The sequence below is a fragment of the Bos mutus genome, chromosome 26, assembly GCF_027580195.1.
Source record: "Bos mutus isolate GX-2022 chromosome 26, NWIPB_WYAK_1.1, whole genome shotgun sequence".
Taxonomy (NCBI): Eukaryota; Metazoa; Chordata; class Mammalia; order Artiodactyla; family Bovidae; genus Bos; species Bos mutus.
The window spans coordinates 15,680,162-15,696,402 of NC_091642.1; the positions used below are offsets into that span (position 1 = coordinate 15,680,162).

The 16,241-nt window shown below is 38.3% G+C and overlaps 1 protein-coding gene across 1 annotated transcript in view; it reads right to left on the bottom strand.

The window, feature by feature from the left end:
- Positions 1 to 1,098: 1,098 nt before the first annotated feature.
- ATRNL1 (attractin like 1) overlaps positions 1,099 to 16,241 on the bottom strand; it is an 807,510-nt gene continuing 792,367 nt past the window's right edge. Inside the window, exon 29 of the mRNA XM_070363366.1 lies at positions 1,099 to 3,789. Coding sequence (XP_070219467.1) covers positions 3,665 to 3,789 — 125 coding nt within the window. The 3' untranslated portion in view covers positions 1,099 to 3,664. The remainder of the gene's footprint in view (positions 3,790 to 16,241) is intronic.

The following is a 16,241-nucleotide window of genomic DNA, read 5'->3' on the forward strand; positions in this document are numbered from 1 at the left end:
TAGTTTTATGTTCAATGCCACAAAGATGTATGACGTATGACAACCAAATGTAAGGATTGATCCCTTCTTGCCAACTTTGAACATGAAAGTGACAATCGGTGTTCCTGTCTAAATGTCACCAAGCAATCATTTAAAAAATGCTTTACTAAACCTATATATTTTGAAAGAGTCAAAGCTGATATTGACCCAAATATCCAAATAGATTTTTTTAGAAATCTCTATAGTCTAGAAATATAGGAACTGACTCAAGGTTTTTATGAAATCTTCATTTGCAAAAACCTACGTGGCTTTTACAGATGGTGAAAATATGAATGAAAAATTAAGAGATGAATTTATACAACAATTAGTAGAAAAAGAGTGGCCCCACGATTGTTAAAAACCAGCTACATATACTGCACTGAGGGCCCATCGTGGAAGCTTTGTGTTTATTATGTCCACTGTCTTGTAGGTTCACAACAGCTCTGCAAGGTGAGTACAGTAGCTTCCCCACACAGATGGTAAGTCTGAGGCTTCCAAAGGGTAAAACTTGCCAGCATCACACAGCTCAAAGCTGGTTGCAACATCTGTTCTCAGGCCCAACCACCAGTCTGCACTCTAAGTGACCCTGCAGCAGCACAAAGCCATGTAGTCACTGCTGTCTTTCTGTAACCCAAAGAAAATGAGATATTGGGAAGCACAGTAAGGATCGATTACAGGTTGAAATATACTCTATTTGTAGTTTTCCTACTGAACATAACACCATAGTATATGGCATACATTTTCCTTCTATGTGTCTCACTAAATAAATTTTCGTTTAAAAGCAATTATGAAAATCTCAGTCCTCTTCAAATGTATTAAATTGATCTGTGAGCATGTGCATCCTCTTTAACAAGAAATCTCTAATTTTCCACTATTAAAATGATTAAAAATTTTTTTAACTAAAACTTTTCATTCTATTTACCAAAGCTTTTCATCTTGGGTGGAATAAGAAATCCTAAAAGTTAAAGAATTTTTCAGTCATTCTAAACTGAAATGCACAGAGTTCCATTAAGGTAAATTTTCAAGAGAATCAGTCATTTAATGCCTAACTTCTTGAACAGTATCTGCGTATACTTGTGGTTTCTTTTTTTTTTTTTCAAAGGAAGCTTCCAGATTAAAAGTGTTTGGGATGTGGGGAAAAAAGAAAATGATACAGATTCAAAGCGATTATCCCCAAGGTCTTTTCAATCTATTTCACATAGGGTGAAGTATTTTCTTGCCAGTAAAAAGCTTTGGACAGTTGAGAAGATATTGCATAATTTAGTCACAGAGTTAGCCAGATTTGGCCCAGAAACATAGAGTATATGACTTTAACCTAACATTGCATTATGTCCCATAATTGTCTAAAATTCAAATTTACAAATTTTAAGAACTCTGAGATTTGAGATGAATGAGGCTTAACAATTCTTTCACAGTAATTCCATTTGTTTAGCCTCTCTAAAAATACAGCTGAAATAGATTTTACATTCAACTCTGTATATTTCTGTCTCTTTGTTATATATGCTTTCATTATAATTGTTACAGAGTATTAAGCAAACTGGGCAATCATTTTATTTTTACATGATTCTACTTTTGTATTCATCAGTTTTGTCAATCTATTTTTCCATGAGAAAAAAATCAACATTTAAAGGGCTCCCCCAGAAAGCTAATAAAATTGCTCGATTGTTTTCAGGAGACATTTACAAACTTCGCTCAATTTCTTTCTTTTTTTTGAAAGAACATTTCATAGGGAGGTTAAAAACAAACAGCTCCACTTCCTATCCCTACCCAAACCCCATAGGCTATAGATTAAATTGATCTAAGAATTAGTCTAACTTTTAATGCCTGGAAAATAGCAAAATTATCATGCCAACATAAGGAATATATACTATAATTCATAAATGCCTAATCATCAAAACAATGACATAGTCGTGGTTAGACGCAACCTAGCAATCTTATATATGATGCAACTACATATTTATGATCATTCCTGCTATACATCACATTCGATCCTCATCAAATTAAGCTGGCTATGTAAAAGTGGCATTGTGAAATAAACATTTAATATCACAACAGGGTCATATTCTGCTACTGTACAACCAGAGCATGCAAGTAACTATGCATTAGCTGTAAACAGTAAAGTGTCATTATCTTCCAGAAATCCAAAGAATGTGGTAAGTACATAGAGAGTACTAAACATCAATTATATTTAAATGACTTTCATACTGAACAAAACTCTGTTGCACAGGGCAGCTTTGGATGTGTCTCTTGTCACTGCTCTCTTCATATATTCTGTAGTCACCTTGAAGTTAAGAAGTTGCAGTTCCAAACAAGCTCTGTTCATCTACTGAGTTCTAGTGGACGGCTGTCAAAAATTAGGACACGCGTGATTCTACGTTCCAATGTGAAAGCTGTCTTAAACCGTCCTCCCTTTCTGCCATAATTCAGATGTTTGAATCATTAAGAATATGCTGAATGCGGGCAGTGACAAACCTATTTTATTTCTCAAATTGGAGACTTTCGTGACACCAATGTGCTCGTGTTAGAAATAGGAATACTCTAGATGCTTGCCAGCAAATGCTCTTCTCTACTTGGATTCTAAGTGAAAACAGTTGGCAGGAAGAAACCTGGGTCATATTATGACTTAGAGGGGGTTTTGACTCTAAAATGCTTTTCACAGCGTTTGTAAAAGGTAGATAAAATCTAGCAGCTAGGAGAGGAGGGCCAAACGAATGTGATCCATTCTTATAAAAATGCAGATGGATCACTGAGGTCTGATCCAATGATTCCGAGGCCATTAAAAAAATTACCATATTAGAGCAGAAGCTTGCATACTGTAAAATAACTATTTCAGCTCTCTTCAGGTTTGTGGCATTGGAGGCTGGTTTGGGAAGGAGGGGAAAAATTGATTGCTGGACAGGCTTTTCCATGCTCTATCAGCTCTGATAATGAGTTAGGCAGTTGGCATGGACGACAGCAATGTCCTCGTTACTCAGAATTCTAATAAACCTCCTGTGAAGTTGCACAATACCATCTAGCCAGATGGATTCATTTTGGTCTGCATTCCAGTTAGGTGAAAAAGAATCACATTTGAAAACTGAGTTTGGACATGATACGGTCCTGTGAAATATTTAAATACATTTACCTACATCCTACTAAATCAAAATCTTGCTTTTACATTTACAAGGAGATAAAATAGTATTTAAAGCCATTGCAGTTTGTTCATTTCCTGTTCATATACAAGTGACGTAAGTTTGCTTAGGAGGCAAAAACTGTACAATTCTCATCACTCAGGCATTATAAAATGTCTTTCTTTAAAGTCCTGGGATATAAACAGTTTGGTTTATACGAATTACATATTTTTCATCTGCATTAAGAAACAATATACATCTTTTTTTTCCAGAGTACTTTAATGTTATCTATGATAAGCCTAAGATAGCTGTAAAAACTAACTTTATCACCTGTGACCATCAATACTATTAATTTTATAAAACTCATGAACATTCTTTGGCCACTCGGGTCATTCCCCTTTCAGAGGGAACTGTGTTTGGGCCCTGGAACCATACAGAGATTTGTCTCCGTGAAAACTGAGGCCTTGGACCAGCCTTTAATGGAAGCCATTTACAGAGTCAAACATGACAGAATCTACAGGAGCAGTTTCTGTTTCTCAGACACAAGTTCCTTGACGCGTTGAGAGGTGGTGTTTTCGATTTCGGACTCCTGAAGTTTTGTCTTTACTATCTGAAGGCTTCTGCTGTGAAATATCTATTAGGGCACTGGCAATTGCAAGGCCTGGAAGAAGAGGAAAAGGCAGGTAAATGTTTGGTTAGACATTTTGGGGATTTCAACAGTGGTGGCCTAGTATTGTGTTATATTCAGCGATCAAACATATAGCTGTTTACTGGAAGTTGTCAAGTGGTTTACCCTTTACTTATATCTTGTTTTACTTTTTTTCAATTGAAACACAGTTGACTTACAACACTGTAATAATTACTGCTATACAGCAGAGTGATTCAGTTATATGCATAAATACATTCTTTCTTACATTTTAAAATATTTCTAACCTTGGACATATGAACTGTATACATGAAGAAGAGCAAGGACCTAACAAAATTAACTGACTCTGACTTTGGACAAGCAAATTGCTGTGTGACAAAACACCACGATCAGTGTGGATATGACTCCATACCCTTGTTACTATGTCCAAACACAAGTGTGTTCTAAAAGTATCAGGAACTTTCAGTGTTACTATTGGGTGTGTGTGTGTGTGTGTGTATCACAAAAGCCAGCATATTGTTTTTTTTTAATTAGAGTAGTTTTAGGTTTACAGAAATGTTGAACCAATATTGATACATGATTATTAACTAAACTCTCTGGTTTACATTAGGGATCACACCTTGGGCTATACACAAAGTTCTGTGGGGTTTGATAATGCATATTGTCATACACTTGCTGTGAAAGCATCATACAAAATAGTTTCATTGCCCTAAAAATTTCCTGGGCTTTACCAGTTTCTCCTTCCCCTTCCCCTGAGCTTCTGGTAACCACTGATCTTTTTTTCAAATATCTCTATAGCTTTGCATTTTCCAGAATGTCATAGAGTTGGAATCATACAGTATGTAGCCTTTTCAGATTGTCTAGTTTCACTTAGCAATATTCCTTTAAGTTCCACCATATCTCTTTTTGGCTTGATGACCCATTTCTTTTATTGCTAAATAATACTCCATTGTATTGATGTACTATAGTTTGTCCATACAGGCACAAGACTTGGAGACAACTTGGCAGCTAAACAAAAGCAGAAGCAATAACATATGATGTTGAACATCTTTTCCTATACTCATTTGTCATATGCACATATTTCTTTAGTGAGGTATCCATTCAGACCTTTTGTCTATTTTTAATTTTCTTGTTTGTTTTCTTATTGTTGACTTTTAAGAGATTTCTTTTACATTTTGGATAGCAGTCCTTTTTCAGATACAGGTTTAGCAAATATTGGCTCCCAGACTGTTGTCTGTCTTTTCATTCTCTTACATTGCTTTTAAGAGGTAAGAAAGTACCCTAGGGATAGAGCTGTGAAATGCACACAGAAGAAAGACAACTTGTAGAAATTTAGTGAAAAAATATCTTAAAATAAGAAAAAGATCATTAGTATTATCAATCGAATATCTACATGAAAGTGGATCTCTAGCTATCAAAGGTAATGAAGAATATTGTTTTGTCCACTGATTGACAGGAACATGTGTTAATATGTACAGAAATAGTAAAGCCTTTCCTAAATTTATACAAGCAACGGCTGCATCCGATACCCTGGTTTCAGTTCAGTTCAGTTCAGTCGCTCAGTCGTGTCTGACTCTCTGCGACCCCATGGACTGCAGCATGCCAGACTTCCCTGTTCATCACCAACTCCCCGAGCTTCCTCAAACTCATGTCCATTGAGTGGGTGATGCCATCGAACCATCTCATCCTCTGTCGTCCCCTTCTCCTCCTGCCTTCAATCTTTCCCAGCATCAGGGTCTTTTCCAATGAGTGAGTTCTTCACATCAGGTGGCCAAAGTATTGGAGTTTCAGCTTCAACATCAGTCCTTCCAATGAATATTCAGGACTGATTTCCTTTAGGATGGACTGGTTGGATCTCCTTGCAGTCCAAGGGACTCTCAAGAGTCTTCTCCAACACCACAGTTCAAAAGCATCAATTCTTCAGTGCTCAGCTTTCTTTATAGTCCAACTCTCACATCCATACATGACTACTGAAAAAACCATACCCTTGACTAGATGGACCTTTGTTGGCAAAGTAATGTCTCTGCTTTTTAATATGTTGTCTAGGTTGGTCATAGCTTTTCTTCCAAGGAGCAAGCATCTTTTAATTTCATGGCTGCAGTCACCATCTGCAGTGATTCTGGAGCCCAAGAAAATAAAGTCTCTCACTGTTTCCATTGTTTCCCCACCTACTTGACATGAAGTGATGGAACCAGATGCCATGATCTTAGTTTTTTGAATGTTGAGTTTTAAGCCAACTTTTTCACTCTCACTTTCATCAAGACGCTCTTTAGTTCCTCTTCATGTTCTGCCATAAAGCATGGTATCATCTGCGTATCTGAGGTAACTGATGTTTCTCCCAGCAGTCTTGATTCCAGCTTGTGCTTCATCTAGCCTGGCATTCTGCATGATGTACTTTGCATGTAAGTTAAATAAGCTGGGTGACAATATACAGCCTTGATGTACTCCTTTCCCAATTTGGAACCAGTCCGTTGTTCCATGTCCGGTTCTAACTGTTGCTTCTTGACCTGCATGTAGATTTCTCAGGAGGCAGGTAAGGTTGTCTAGTATTCCAATGTCTTGAAGATCATTTTCCACAGTTTGCTGTGATCTACACAATCAAACGCTTTGGCATAATCAATAAAGCAGAAGTAGATGTTTTTCTGGAACTCTCTTTCTTTTTTGATGATCCAGTGGATGTTGGCAATTTGATCTCTGGTTCCTCTGCCTTTTCTAAATCCAGCTTGAACATCTGGAAGTTCACAGTTCATGAACTGTTGAAGCCTGGCTTGGAGAATTTTGAGCATTACTTTGCTAGTGTGTGAGATGACTGCAACTATGTAGTAAAAAAACTGACCTTTTCCAGTCCTGTGGCTACTGCTGAGTTTTCCAAATCTGCTGGCACATTGAGTGCAGCACTTTTACAGCATCATCTTTTAGGATTCGAAGTAGCTCAACTGGAATTCCATCACCTCCTCTAGCTTTGTTTAAAGTGATGCTTCCTAAGGCCCACTTGACTTCACATTCCAGGATGTCTGACTCTAGGTGAGTGATCACACCATCATGGTTATCTGGTTCATGAAGATCTTTCTTGTGTAGTTCTCCTGTGTATTCTTGCCACCTCTTCTTAATACCTTCTAATTCTTTTAGGTCCGTAACATTTCTGTCCTTTATTGTGCCCATCTTTACATGAAATGTTCCCTTGGTATTTCTAATTTTCTTGAAGAGATCTCTAGCCTTTGCCATTCTATTGTTTTCTCTATTTCCTTGCACTGATCACTGAGGAAGACTTTCTTACCTCTCCTTGCTATTTTTTGGAACTTGCATTCAAACGGAACCTGGATTTTCTCCTTTGCCTTTCACTTCTCTTCTTTTCACGGCTGTTCGTAAGGCCTTCTCAGACAGCCATTTTGCCTTTTTGCATTTCTTTTTCTTGGGGATGGTCTTGATCACTACCTCCTGTACAATGTCACGAACCTCCATCCATAGTTCTTCGGGCACTCTATCAGATCTAATCCCTTGAATCTATTTGTCACTTCCACTGTATAATCTTAAGGGATTTGATTTAGGTCATACCTGAATGGTCTAGTGGTTTTCCCTGCTTTCTTCAATTTGAGTCTGAATTTTGCAGTAAGGAATTCATGATCTGAGCCACAGTCAGCTCCCGGTCCTGTTTTTGCTGACTGTATAGAGCTTCTCCATCTTTGGCTGCAAAGAATATAATGAATCTGATTTTGGTGTTGACCATCTGGTGATGTCCATGTGTAGAGTCTTCTCTTGTGTCGTGGGAAGAGGATGTTTGCTATGACCAGAGCATTCTCTTAGCAAAACTCTATTAGCTTTTGCCCTGCTTCATTTTGTACTCTAAGGCCAAATTTGCCTGTTACTCCAGGTATCTCTTGAGTTCCTATTTTTGCATTTCAGTCCCATAAAATGAAAAGGACATCTTTTTTGGATGTTTGTTCTACAAGGTCTTTTAGGTCTTCATAGAACTGTTCAACTTCAGCTTCTTCAGCATTACTGGTCAGGGGACAGACTTGGATTACTGTGATATTGAATGGTTTGCCTCGGAAACGAACAGAGGTCATTCTGTCATTTTTGAGATTGCATCCAAGTACTGCATTTCAGACTCTTTTGTTGACTATGATGGCTACTCCATTTCTTCTAAGGGATTCTTGCCCACAGTAGTAGATGTAATGGTCATGTGAGTTAAATTAGCCCATTCCAGTCCATTTTAGTTCACTGATTCCTAAAATGTCAATGTTCACTCTTGCCTTCCCCTGTTTGACCACTTCTAATTTACCTTGATTCATGGACCTAACATTCCAGGTTCCTATACCATCTTGCTCTTTACAGCATCGGACTTTACTTCCATCGCCAGTCATATCCACAACTGGGCATTGTTTTTGCTTTGGCTCTGTCTCTTCATTCTTTCTGGAGTTATTTCTCCATTCTTCTCCCGTAGCATATTGGGCACCTACTGACCTGGGGAGTTCATATTTCAGTGTCCTAAATTTTTGCCTTTTCATACTATTCATGGGGTTCTCAACGCAAGAACACTGAAGTGGTTTGCCATTCCCTTCTCCAGTGGACCACGTTTTGTCAGAACTCTCCACCATGACCCATCTGTCTTGGCTCACCCTCATACCCTGGTTTATCACAGCTATAAAGGAACCATTTTAGTTTCTGTCGACTTCCATAGAACTTTTGAATAAAATGAGATGTGCCAAATCCCCATACTAATACATGAGACGAGATTGCTTGCTTCAAGAAGTCACCAATTTCCCTTCCGCAAGGTCTTGAGGACTTGACTCTGAATTGAGTTGAACCAGTCCCTGAGCTCTCACAGACATCTTCTCAACGTGCTAATCTTGAAGTCCTCACATTGGAATCTCATGCTATGCGAGGTGTTGTTGAATTATTTTATTTCTGTCGGTCAATGTATACTAGATAAGTCTCAAATATGATCTGGCAAGAACAGAACTTCAGAGATTTATGAACAGAAAAGAATGTCAGCAAGGCAAAATGGGCACTATAAGAAGGTCAACTAGTCTCCTGCACAGCACTGTGCTGTAGAAATCAAGGGAAAGGGGGGTTCATGTCATCTGCATGAAGTACACAAGGGGCCAGCAGGCGAGGCTCGCCGCAGAGGCCTTTGGATCTGCTCAAGGAAGATTCTGGTGATACTGGAGTCATTTCCGTACTTAGCTGAGGATGGAAGCCAGACAATTCAGAAGGTAATGAGGTGAGAGGGAGTGTGGCCAACAGATATTACTTCTATGTTGATGACATTTGTCAATGGAAAGAGGTAAGTAAGCTGGTACACAGAGGAAGCAGCAGAGACTGCTTGCTTCTACAGATGAGATCTAGGTGAATGCATGTGATGGTCTGAGTACATATACTTTTTAAAGCAAAACAGAGTTTCAGGTACATTTGAAAACAGAAGAGAAGGTATTTATGGAGAAGGAGAAATGAATGATGTTATAGAGGGAAGGGATTAAAAAATTAATCACTGGCTAGGCTGATAATCTTCCATACTTCCCTTTTAAGAGTTGCTGCTAAATAAACTACTCTTTCAGGATATAAAATAACTATCCTGAGTTTCTTAGAGATAACACAAGCTCACAGGTTCAAAGTTTAAGTAAAAACTGCTTTTGTGACCTATGAAGAGCCCACATGAACTTCTGAAGTGTAAAAAATGGACGTTTTAACCACTTACTCTGCTGTAAGAAATAATTATTTGGTTATTTCTTTAAAAGAGGGAGTTGACGCACATTATTTAAAAAAAAAAATAAACCACAGACCATGGTTGTGCTAAGCGACAGTTCTGTTCAGACAGGCATTAAGTTTCCAAGAGTATCCTGGCACACTTCTGTCAAAATTTACAACCTTCTGTTATTTTATCCTTGGCACCATCTTATCCAGAGACAGCCAAATATAAAAAATAATACATGTCTTTTTTAATGTGGACAGAGACCACTTACACTAATTCTGATGATCACAGCATCCAAATATGAAATCATGTTATTCATTAAACTACTGCATGACCTCGTCCAAAGAGCCCTGAGAAATAGCACTTTCCCACTTACATGTGGCTGCAAACATTGTTTTCCATACAGAAGATACATGGCCAAGAGAGAAGTAAACAGTTTAAGTGGCCAAAACAGGAAATTTTATGCTAATCCTAAACTGTGACTGTATCTGTGTATTTTGGGGTATGTGAATGTGAAGTCTGGGTTTACTGATGATTTGTAAGCTTAGAAACATTCAGTTGAAACTAATCAGTCATAGACCATATTTCAGTCCTTAATTTAAAACTAAAATTAAAATCACGCTTGTTTCTAATTTGACAGCTTTTTATCCTTTCTTATGAAAACTGAACAACCAATTGCATTTTCAGATTCTACATTAACAGCAATTTGTATTCAAGAAACTGTGCTTTCCTCCAGGCAGTGATGTTTAAGTGACCACCACGTGTACTCATAGAGGACACTCAGAGGGCCATTTGCCCAGGTCTTATCTTCTTAATGGGCCAAACGATGCTTTTATTCAAATTTAAGCTTGAGTCCTTTCACTGGGCCACACAACTGGTGGCACACCATGAGTTCTTCTGCATTTAAACCCCGTAATCTGATTAGAAACAGCACAATCATCATAACAACTGCATGTATGTGTGTGTGCCTTGTGTTAAGTGCACGTTTTTATTACTATGTTTGCATTTCTTCATATTTTCATACATGTGTGTACGTGTGCTGAGTTGCTTCAGTCGTGTCCGACTCTTTGCCACCCTTTGGACAGCAGCCTGCCAGGCTCCTCTGCCTGGAATTCTCCAGGGAAGAATACTGGAGTGGGTTGCCATGCTTCTTCCAGGGGATCTTCCCAACTTAGGGATTGAACTCAGGTCTCCTACGGTTCCTGCATTGCAGGCAGATTTGTCACCACTCAGCCACTGGGAAGCCCACTCATATATGAAGAACCTTTAAAAATGGCAATAATTGATAGGCCCTCCTTCAACCTGAGGAGGCCCTGGAAACAAAAGTAAACTGGAGAGACAAAAATCCTATCTTCTTAAATTGTCTTAAATTTAATGAGTGTGTGAAGGACTCATTAAAAAAGAGAGAGAAATTAAAGTAATTTCTGTCATTACTTTTCAGCATATTTATTGTAAGGAACCTACTTTTCTTAATTGAGAAAAGGAAGTCAAATCAGTAGCCCTTTAAAGAAAGAAAATATTGCCTCCCTTCTCCCAGAAAATGTAACAGTTATATGCTGGTAAGAGACTAAAGATACAGACAATGGCCAGATGATATATGAAAACAGAACTCCGGCCCACAGGCTGTAGCCACCTGCACAGGATACCAACCTCTTATCTACAGTCACCGGCCCAAGAACCCCACCTGCTATGTGAGGCTTACAGGAGTCAGACTGCTATCTTTAGTAACAATTCAGGGTACCAAACAATTACCCCTGTAACAATGAGCCCTGAAAAGTCAGGACTTGATTAATGACTGACAGCTTCCCTAATTCTTGTCCCTGTTTTCAACTTAGGACCTACTGGAGAAAGGTAAATATATATATCCATAACCAACCATGTGGGCTTCCCTGGTGGCTCATATGGTGAAGAATCTGGCTGCAATGCAGAAAACCTGAGTTCAATCCCAGGTCGTGAAGATCCCCTGGAGAAGGGAACAGCAACCCACTCCAGTATGCTTGCCTGGGGAATTCCATGGACAGAGGAACCTGGCAGGCATCCTTGCGGTTGCCAAGAGCTGGACATGACTGAGGGACTAAACACACAACCAATCACATAGGATGTCCCACTTCTGGTTAGCCCGCCTCTAGCCTTCCAGCTCTCTGGTGCCAACAATCCCAAGAAGCACATACTTGAAGGCCTCTCTTTTTTTCCATTATAGAATGTTTCCACACATTTGCCTGTCTCTTAAGTCTTCACCAGGCTTCCCCAGCAGCTCAGTGGTAAAGAATCTGCCTGCATTGCAGGAGATGCAGATTCGATCCCAGATTCGATCCCTGGGTCAGAAAGATCCCCTGGAGAAGAAAACGGCAACCCACTCTAGTATTCTTGCCTGTGAAATCCCATGGACAGAGGAAGCCTGACACGCTACAGTCTGTGAGGTCGCCAAAGAGTCAGACGTGATTTAACAACTGAACAACACGTCTCTGCCACAGCGCAAGCAAGCAATGATGGATGACTCCCTCACTGGGTAGCAAGTTCTGAATGAGCTGTCTGCTTCTAATTTGGTTGGTCTTGGTTTATTGTCACACTGGCAACGAGGAAATAAAGGCAGCTTGAGATCTTTCCTGGATTGTTAAGAAAACGTACATCGAGAAAATCAAAGCAACTTAGAAATTAGGTCTCCGTATTGGTCTTTGAAGCAAATGCTTTCTCCTGGTTTAGATTTTGCTAGGAACTTTTTCCTAGTGAGAGGTTTTTCTGGTGATGATCCCACATTCCGAGAGCCACTGGAGAAAGTACTTCCTCCCGGCAGGAGGCTGCGCAGTGGCGCACGCACCATGTTCCATTAAAATCGGGTCACTTGCGAAGATCATTTTTCAAAAAGTCACACAAATCATCTGATGAAATCCACTTATTGTGTTCTCTAGGCCTAGCACAGTTTCTTGTTATCAAAGCAATACAATTAACTGGGGAACAATTCATTATTTTAGACTGGTGGTCTAAAGGAATTTCATTTACCATGTCAAGATGATGCACAGACGCTACAGGCTAGCAAAATTTACATCAAAATATGCCAGGAGATTCAATACATATGCTGAGGTTTAAATATTGATTATAAGCTTTACCTTTTTGCACTTTTAGTTCTTATACACCAGATACTATGACATTTAGATTATTTAAAATATGAATTATCAACCTTATAAGGAAGAAGGTGCCATCTTCTATCTCCTATTCCATTTTCCATGGCCTCTTGGCATTCTGAACTGGTGCTTGCTAATTGGGAGTGTCAGCAAGGCTGCCCTGGTTCACCAGGGTGCAGCAAGCTGGGAGGAAAGCAGGCTTCTCTGGGGCCATGCATGTTTCTTTCAGAACACTGGCACTGCTTCGTAGTCACTGGTTCGCATGCCAAGAGCGACCAGAGATATTTAGAACATGTAGAAGATGCACCCAAATCAGGCCTTTACTCAGGACCTTGGATTAAAAAACTATGTTTTCCTCTTAAATTTAAGAACTTCATTTCTCAGTAAATATGTACAGACACACCCCAAAGAGAAAGCAATGAAAATGAGTACTAGCTAAATAATTTAAATGGTAAATATATCTTTCTAAGACCACTAAGTTTGAGATAAAAACCACCAAGGAGAAACATTAGGAATTTAGTTATCTTGAGTAAAACGTTAGCTTTTTCTAATGGAAGTGAAATGGTATTAGTAGGTGCCAGCAGTAACAATCTAATCATAAAATTACTGATGTGTGTTTTTTTTTTTACAATTATGCAGAACAATTAATAAGTACAGGAATAAAATACTGCACATCAAATGAAATTGCCTTGGAAAGAACACTCTCGCTTTATGTACAAACATCGCACTTCCATTTTACATTTGAACAGAGCCTCAGAAAAGTCATTCATTTCGAAATGCTCTCCTCCCAAGTCTGTGTAAGAGCAGGAACCACTATATATTTTAATTTTCCAAGAAAACAGCTTCATTAGGCGTGAAAGGTTAATTGCAGGTTTAAGTGGAGCTCAGGGAATGGTTCTGGGTCTGTAGTGAATTGCACAGCCTGCTTCAGGAAGACTTGAATGAGTGCTGTAAAGTGTTTGGCCCGCTGGAATGTTTTACTACCTCATTTACTATCTGTCTTCTTTTACGGCTTGTATTTGTAGTTCTTCTAAACCTTTAATGGCTACAGTTTTATTTCACTGTAATCAGATTTAAATGGAAATACCATGCTGGGATGTTTAAATGCTTTCCCTCTGATTGTATACAGCTACATACTACTGATCGGAGTCTTGGCTATCCTTCACACGATTAAGAAAGTGACTTTGGGAAACTTTGGTGTGACATAGACTTGTGCTCTTGTGCAGACTGAATTTAATATTCAGTGTGGCCACCCTTGCCAACAGGCAACCAGGGCTGGATGCATAATTAGAAAATATGCATTTCCATTTTAATTTATCTGTTGGAAGGCCAGCACCACTGAAGTCATTATTAGGCAAAACTCCAAAGGTTACATTGTTGAACAAAAATGGAAATACTTCAAGTGCTGAAGATACTGGAATGACAAATGGACTAGTCATATTTGTCTGAGAGTTAAAGAGAGCATTCCCTTCACCTACTAAAAACCAGTGATAACTACAGATGCCAGTGTTTAAATACAAATGATTATTGTCTTCTGGTTTATAAAATTTTGTTTGGCCTTTAACACATCATAATATTTTAAATTTTCATTTAAATACACACTATAAAATTCTACAAAATGTAATCTTGCTTGAGCACCACAGTGCTGAGCACTTCCTGAATTTTATATGAACTGTTTCCTCATTGGAATGAGCTGAACAGATCATGGACGGTACTGTCTCAAGTCACTGTTTAAGGCAAATCCTCATGGTTCTTCACAAGCAAAGTTTCTCTTAGATCTTTTCAGTTCTGATTTTAATTACATACTAGGAAATTTTATTGACTCATTTGAAATACTTTGTGACTCTTTTTTTAGAGCCACGAACACTGTAAGAACCAGCTTTGCAGCTGCCTCTTCATGCTTTTAAGTAAATTTCTAATTGAGAATTCCCTGTTTCTAAGCCAACAGGGAAAATATATCCTAGTATTTTCTTAATTCAATTTAAAAAATCTGTTATATGATAATCCCTTATTTTAAGCCCTAATTATCTTTTATTTAACAGCATACTGTTCATTGAAGAAACTGAACTAGAGCAGTTTTATAAACATTGCAACATTTTATTTTCCATTATGTAGAGACACTGTATTTTAGCATTTCTAGTAGTACCATGTCATTGTTTGCTTTAGATTAAATGAAATTATATGTGAAAGTATTTTATAAACTATAGAGCATTATACAAAGTGAGCTAATCATTTCAATAATAGAATAATAGAGTTTTTTTTGTGTGTATGTGAGTGTGTGCTCAGTCATATCCCACTGACCCTGTGGACTGCAGTTCAGCAGGCTCCTCTGTCCATGGAATTTTCTAGAGTAAGTTGCTAATTCCTACTCCAGGGGATCTTCCCGACCCAAGATTGAACATGTGTCTCCTCCACTGGTAGGTAGATTCTTTAGCCCTGAGCCATCTGGGAAGCTCAGAATAATAAGATACTACCACCAATAATAAGAAATCACAATCAAATCATAAATGTTCAGAAAACTCTGAATTCCTAAGGATCAAAAAGTTGTTTCAACAGCAGATCACTTCATTCAACTATTATTTCTTGAGTGCCTACTATATGCCAGGTACTGCTTTGGTCCATTAGAGTTAAGTTAATAAGACAGACAAGACATAAAAGATTCTGTAGCTCCTGATGTTTACATTATAGTGAGTCAAATTCATGTATTCTTTTGACTAAGTTACTGTGAGGATTGAATGTGAAGGGCTTAGAGAAGCCCCCGGCATATAAAAGCTCAAACATATCCATCACCATCATCATCATCAACAGTGGGAAGTTTGAAGTCAAATAGGAAATCGATAAAACATTGGCCGTTCAAGATTTTGTCTCTATCCTTTAGGTTCATTCATTCAAAAATTCACTCAAAAACCAGTATAGCTATCATGTGGAATGAAAAAAGAAGGGGAAAAATTTGATAGAAAGACAGACTTAAAGACTCACAGATGGTATCATTTGAGAACAATACTGTCTGTGAGGTGATACTTTATGCAAAACTCAAGTCAATTGTTTTGATACTCTGGATAATAAACGAGAACTTGCTCATGAACATATGAATGACTTGGGTATGTTGCCTGCTCATTAAGGAATATAAAAATAACTGAAAGTGATAATGGCAAAATAGATGAATGACAATAGTAAAGAAACCATTATATTAATATTACTTGTACTATTAAAGACACCACTAATAATTAACCTGCATCCATTTTTTAGAATTAAAAATGCTTTTACATTAATTATCTAGGTTGTTCCTTAAGACTGTTCTGTTGAAGTAGGCCAGGAAGCTATTTTTATCCTTGCGTCACAGATGGCCAGAACAAGCCACAGACTGACTGAATGACTAGTTCAGGCTCACACAGCTGGTGGTCATGGCGGGACCTGAACTCAGGATTTTAGATCCTTTGACTCCCACTTTGCTCGATTTATTGCCATTAGCAGGAAACTTCTGTGTTAGTACAAATGGCTTTGATTTTGAACCAAAAGAAAAAGAAAAGAAGAAACTGGTAGGGATTTAAATTCAGTTATGGTCAAAGGCATTAATTATTGCTAATAGTTATGAAGCATCGTCAACTCAATGGACATGATGAATTGAAGGGAGCTCCAGAAGATAGAGAAGG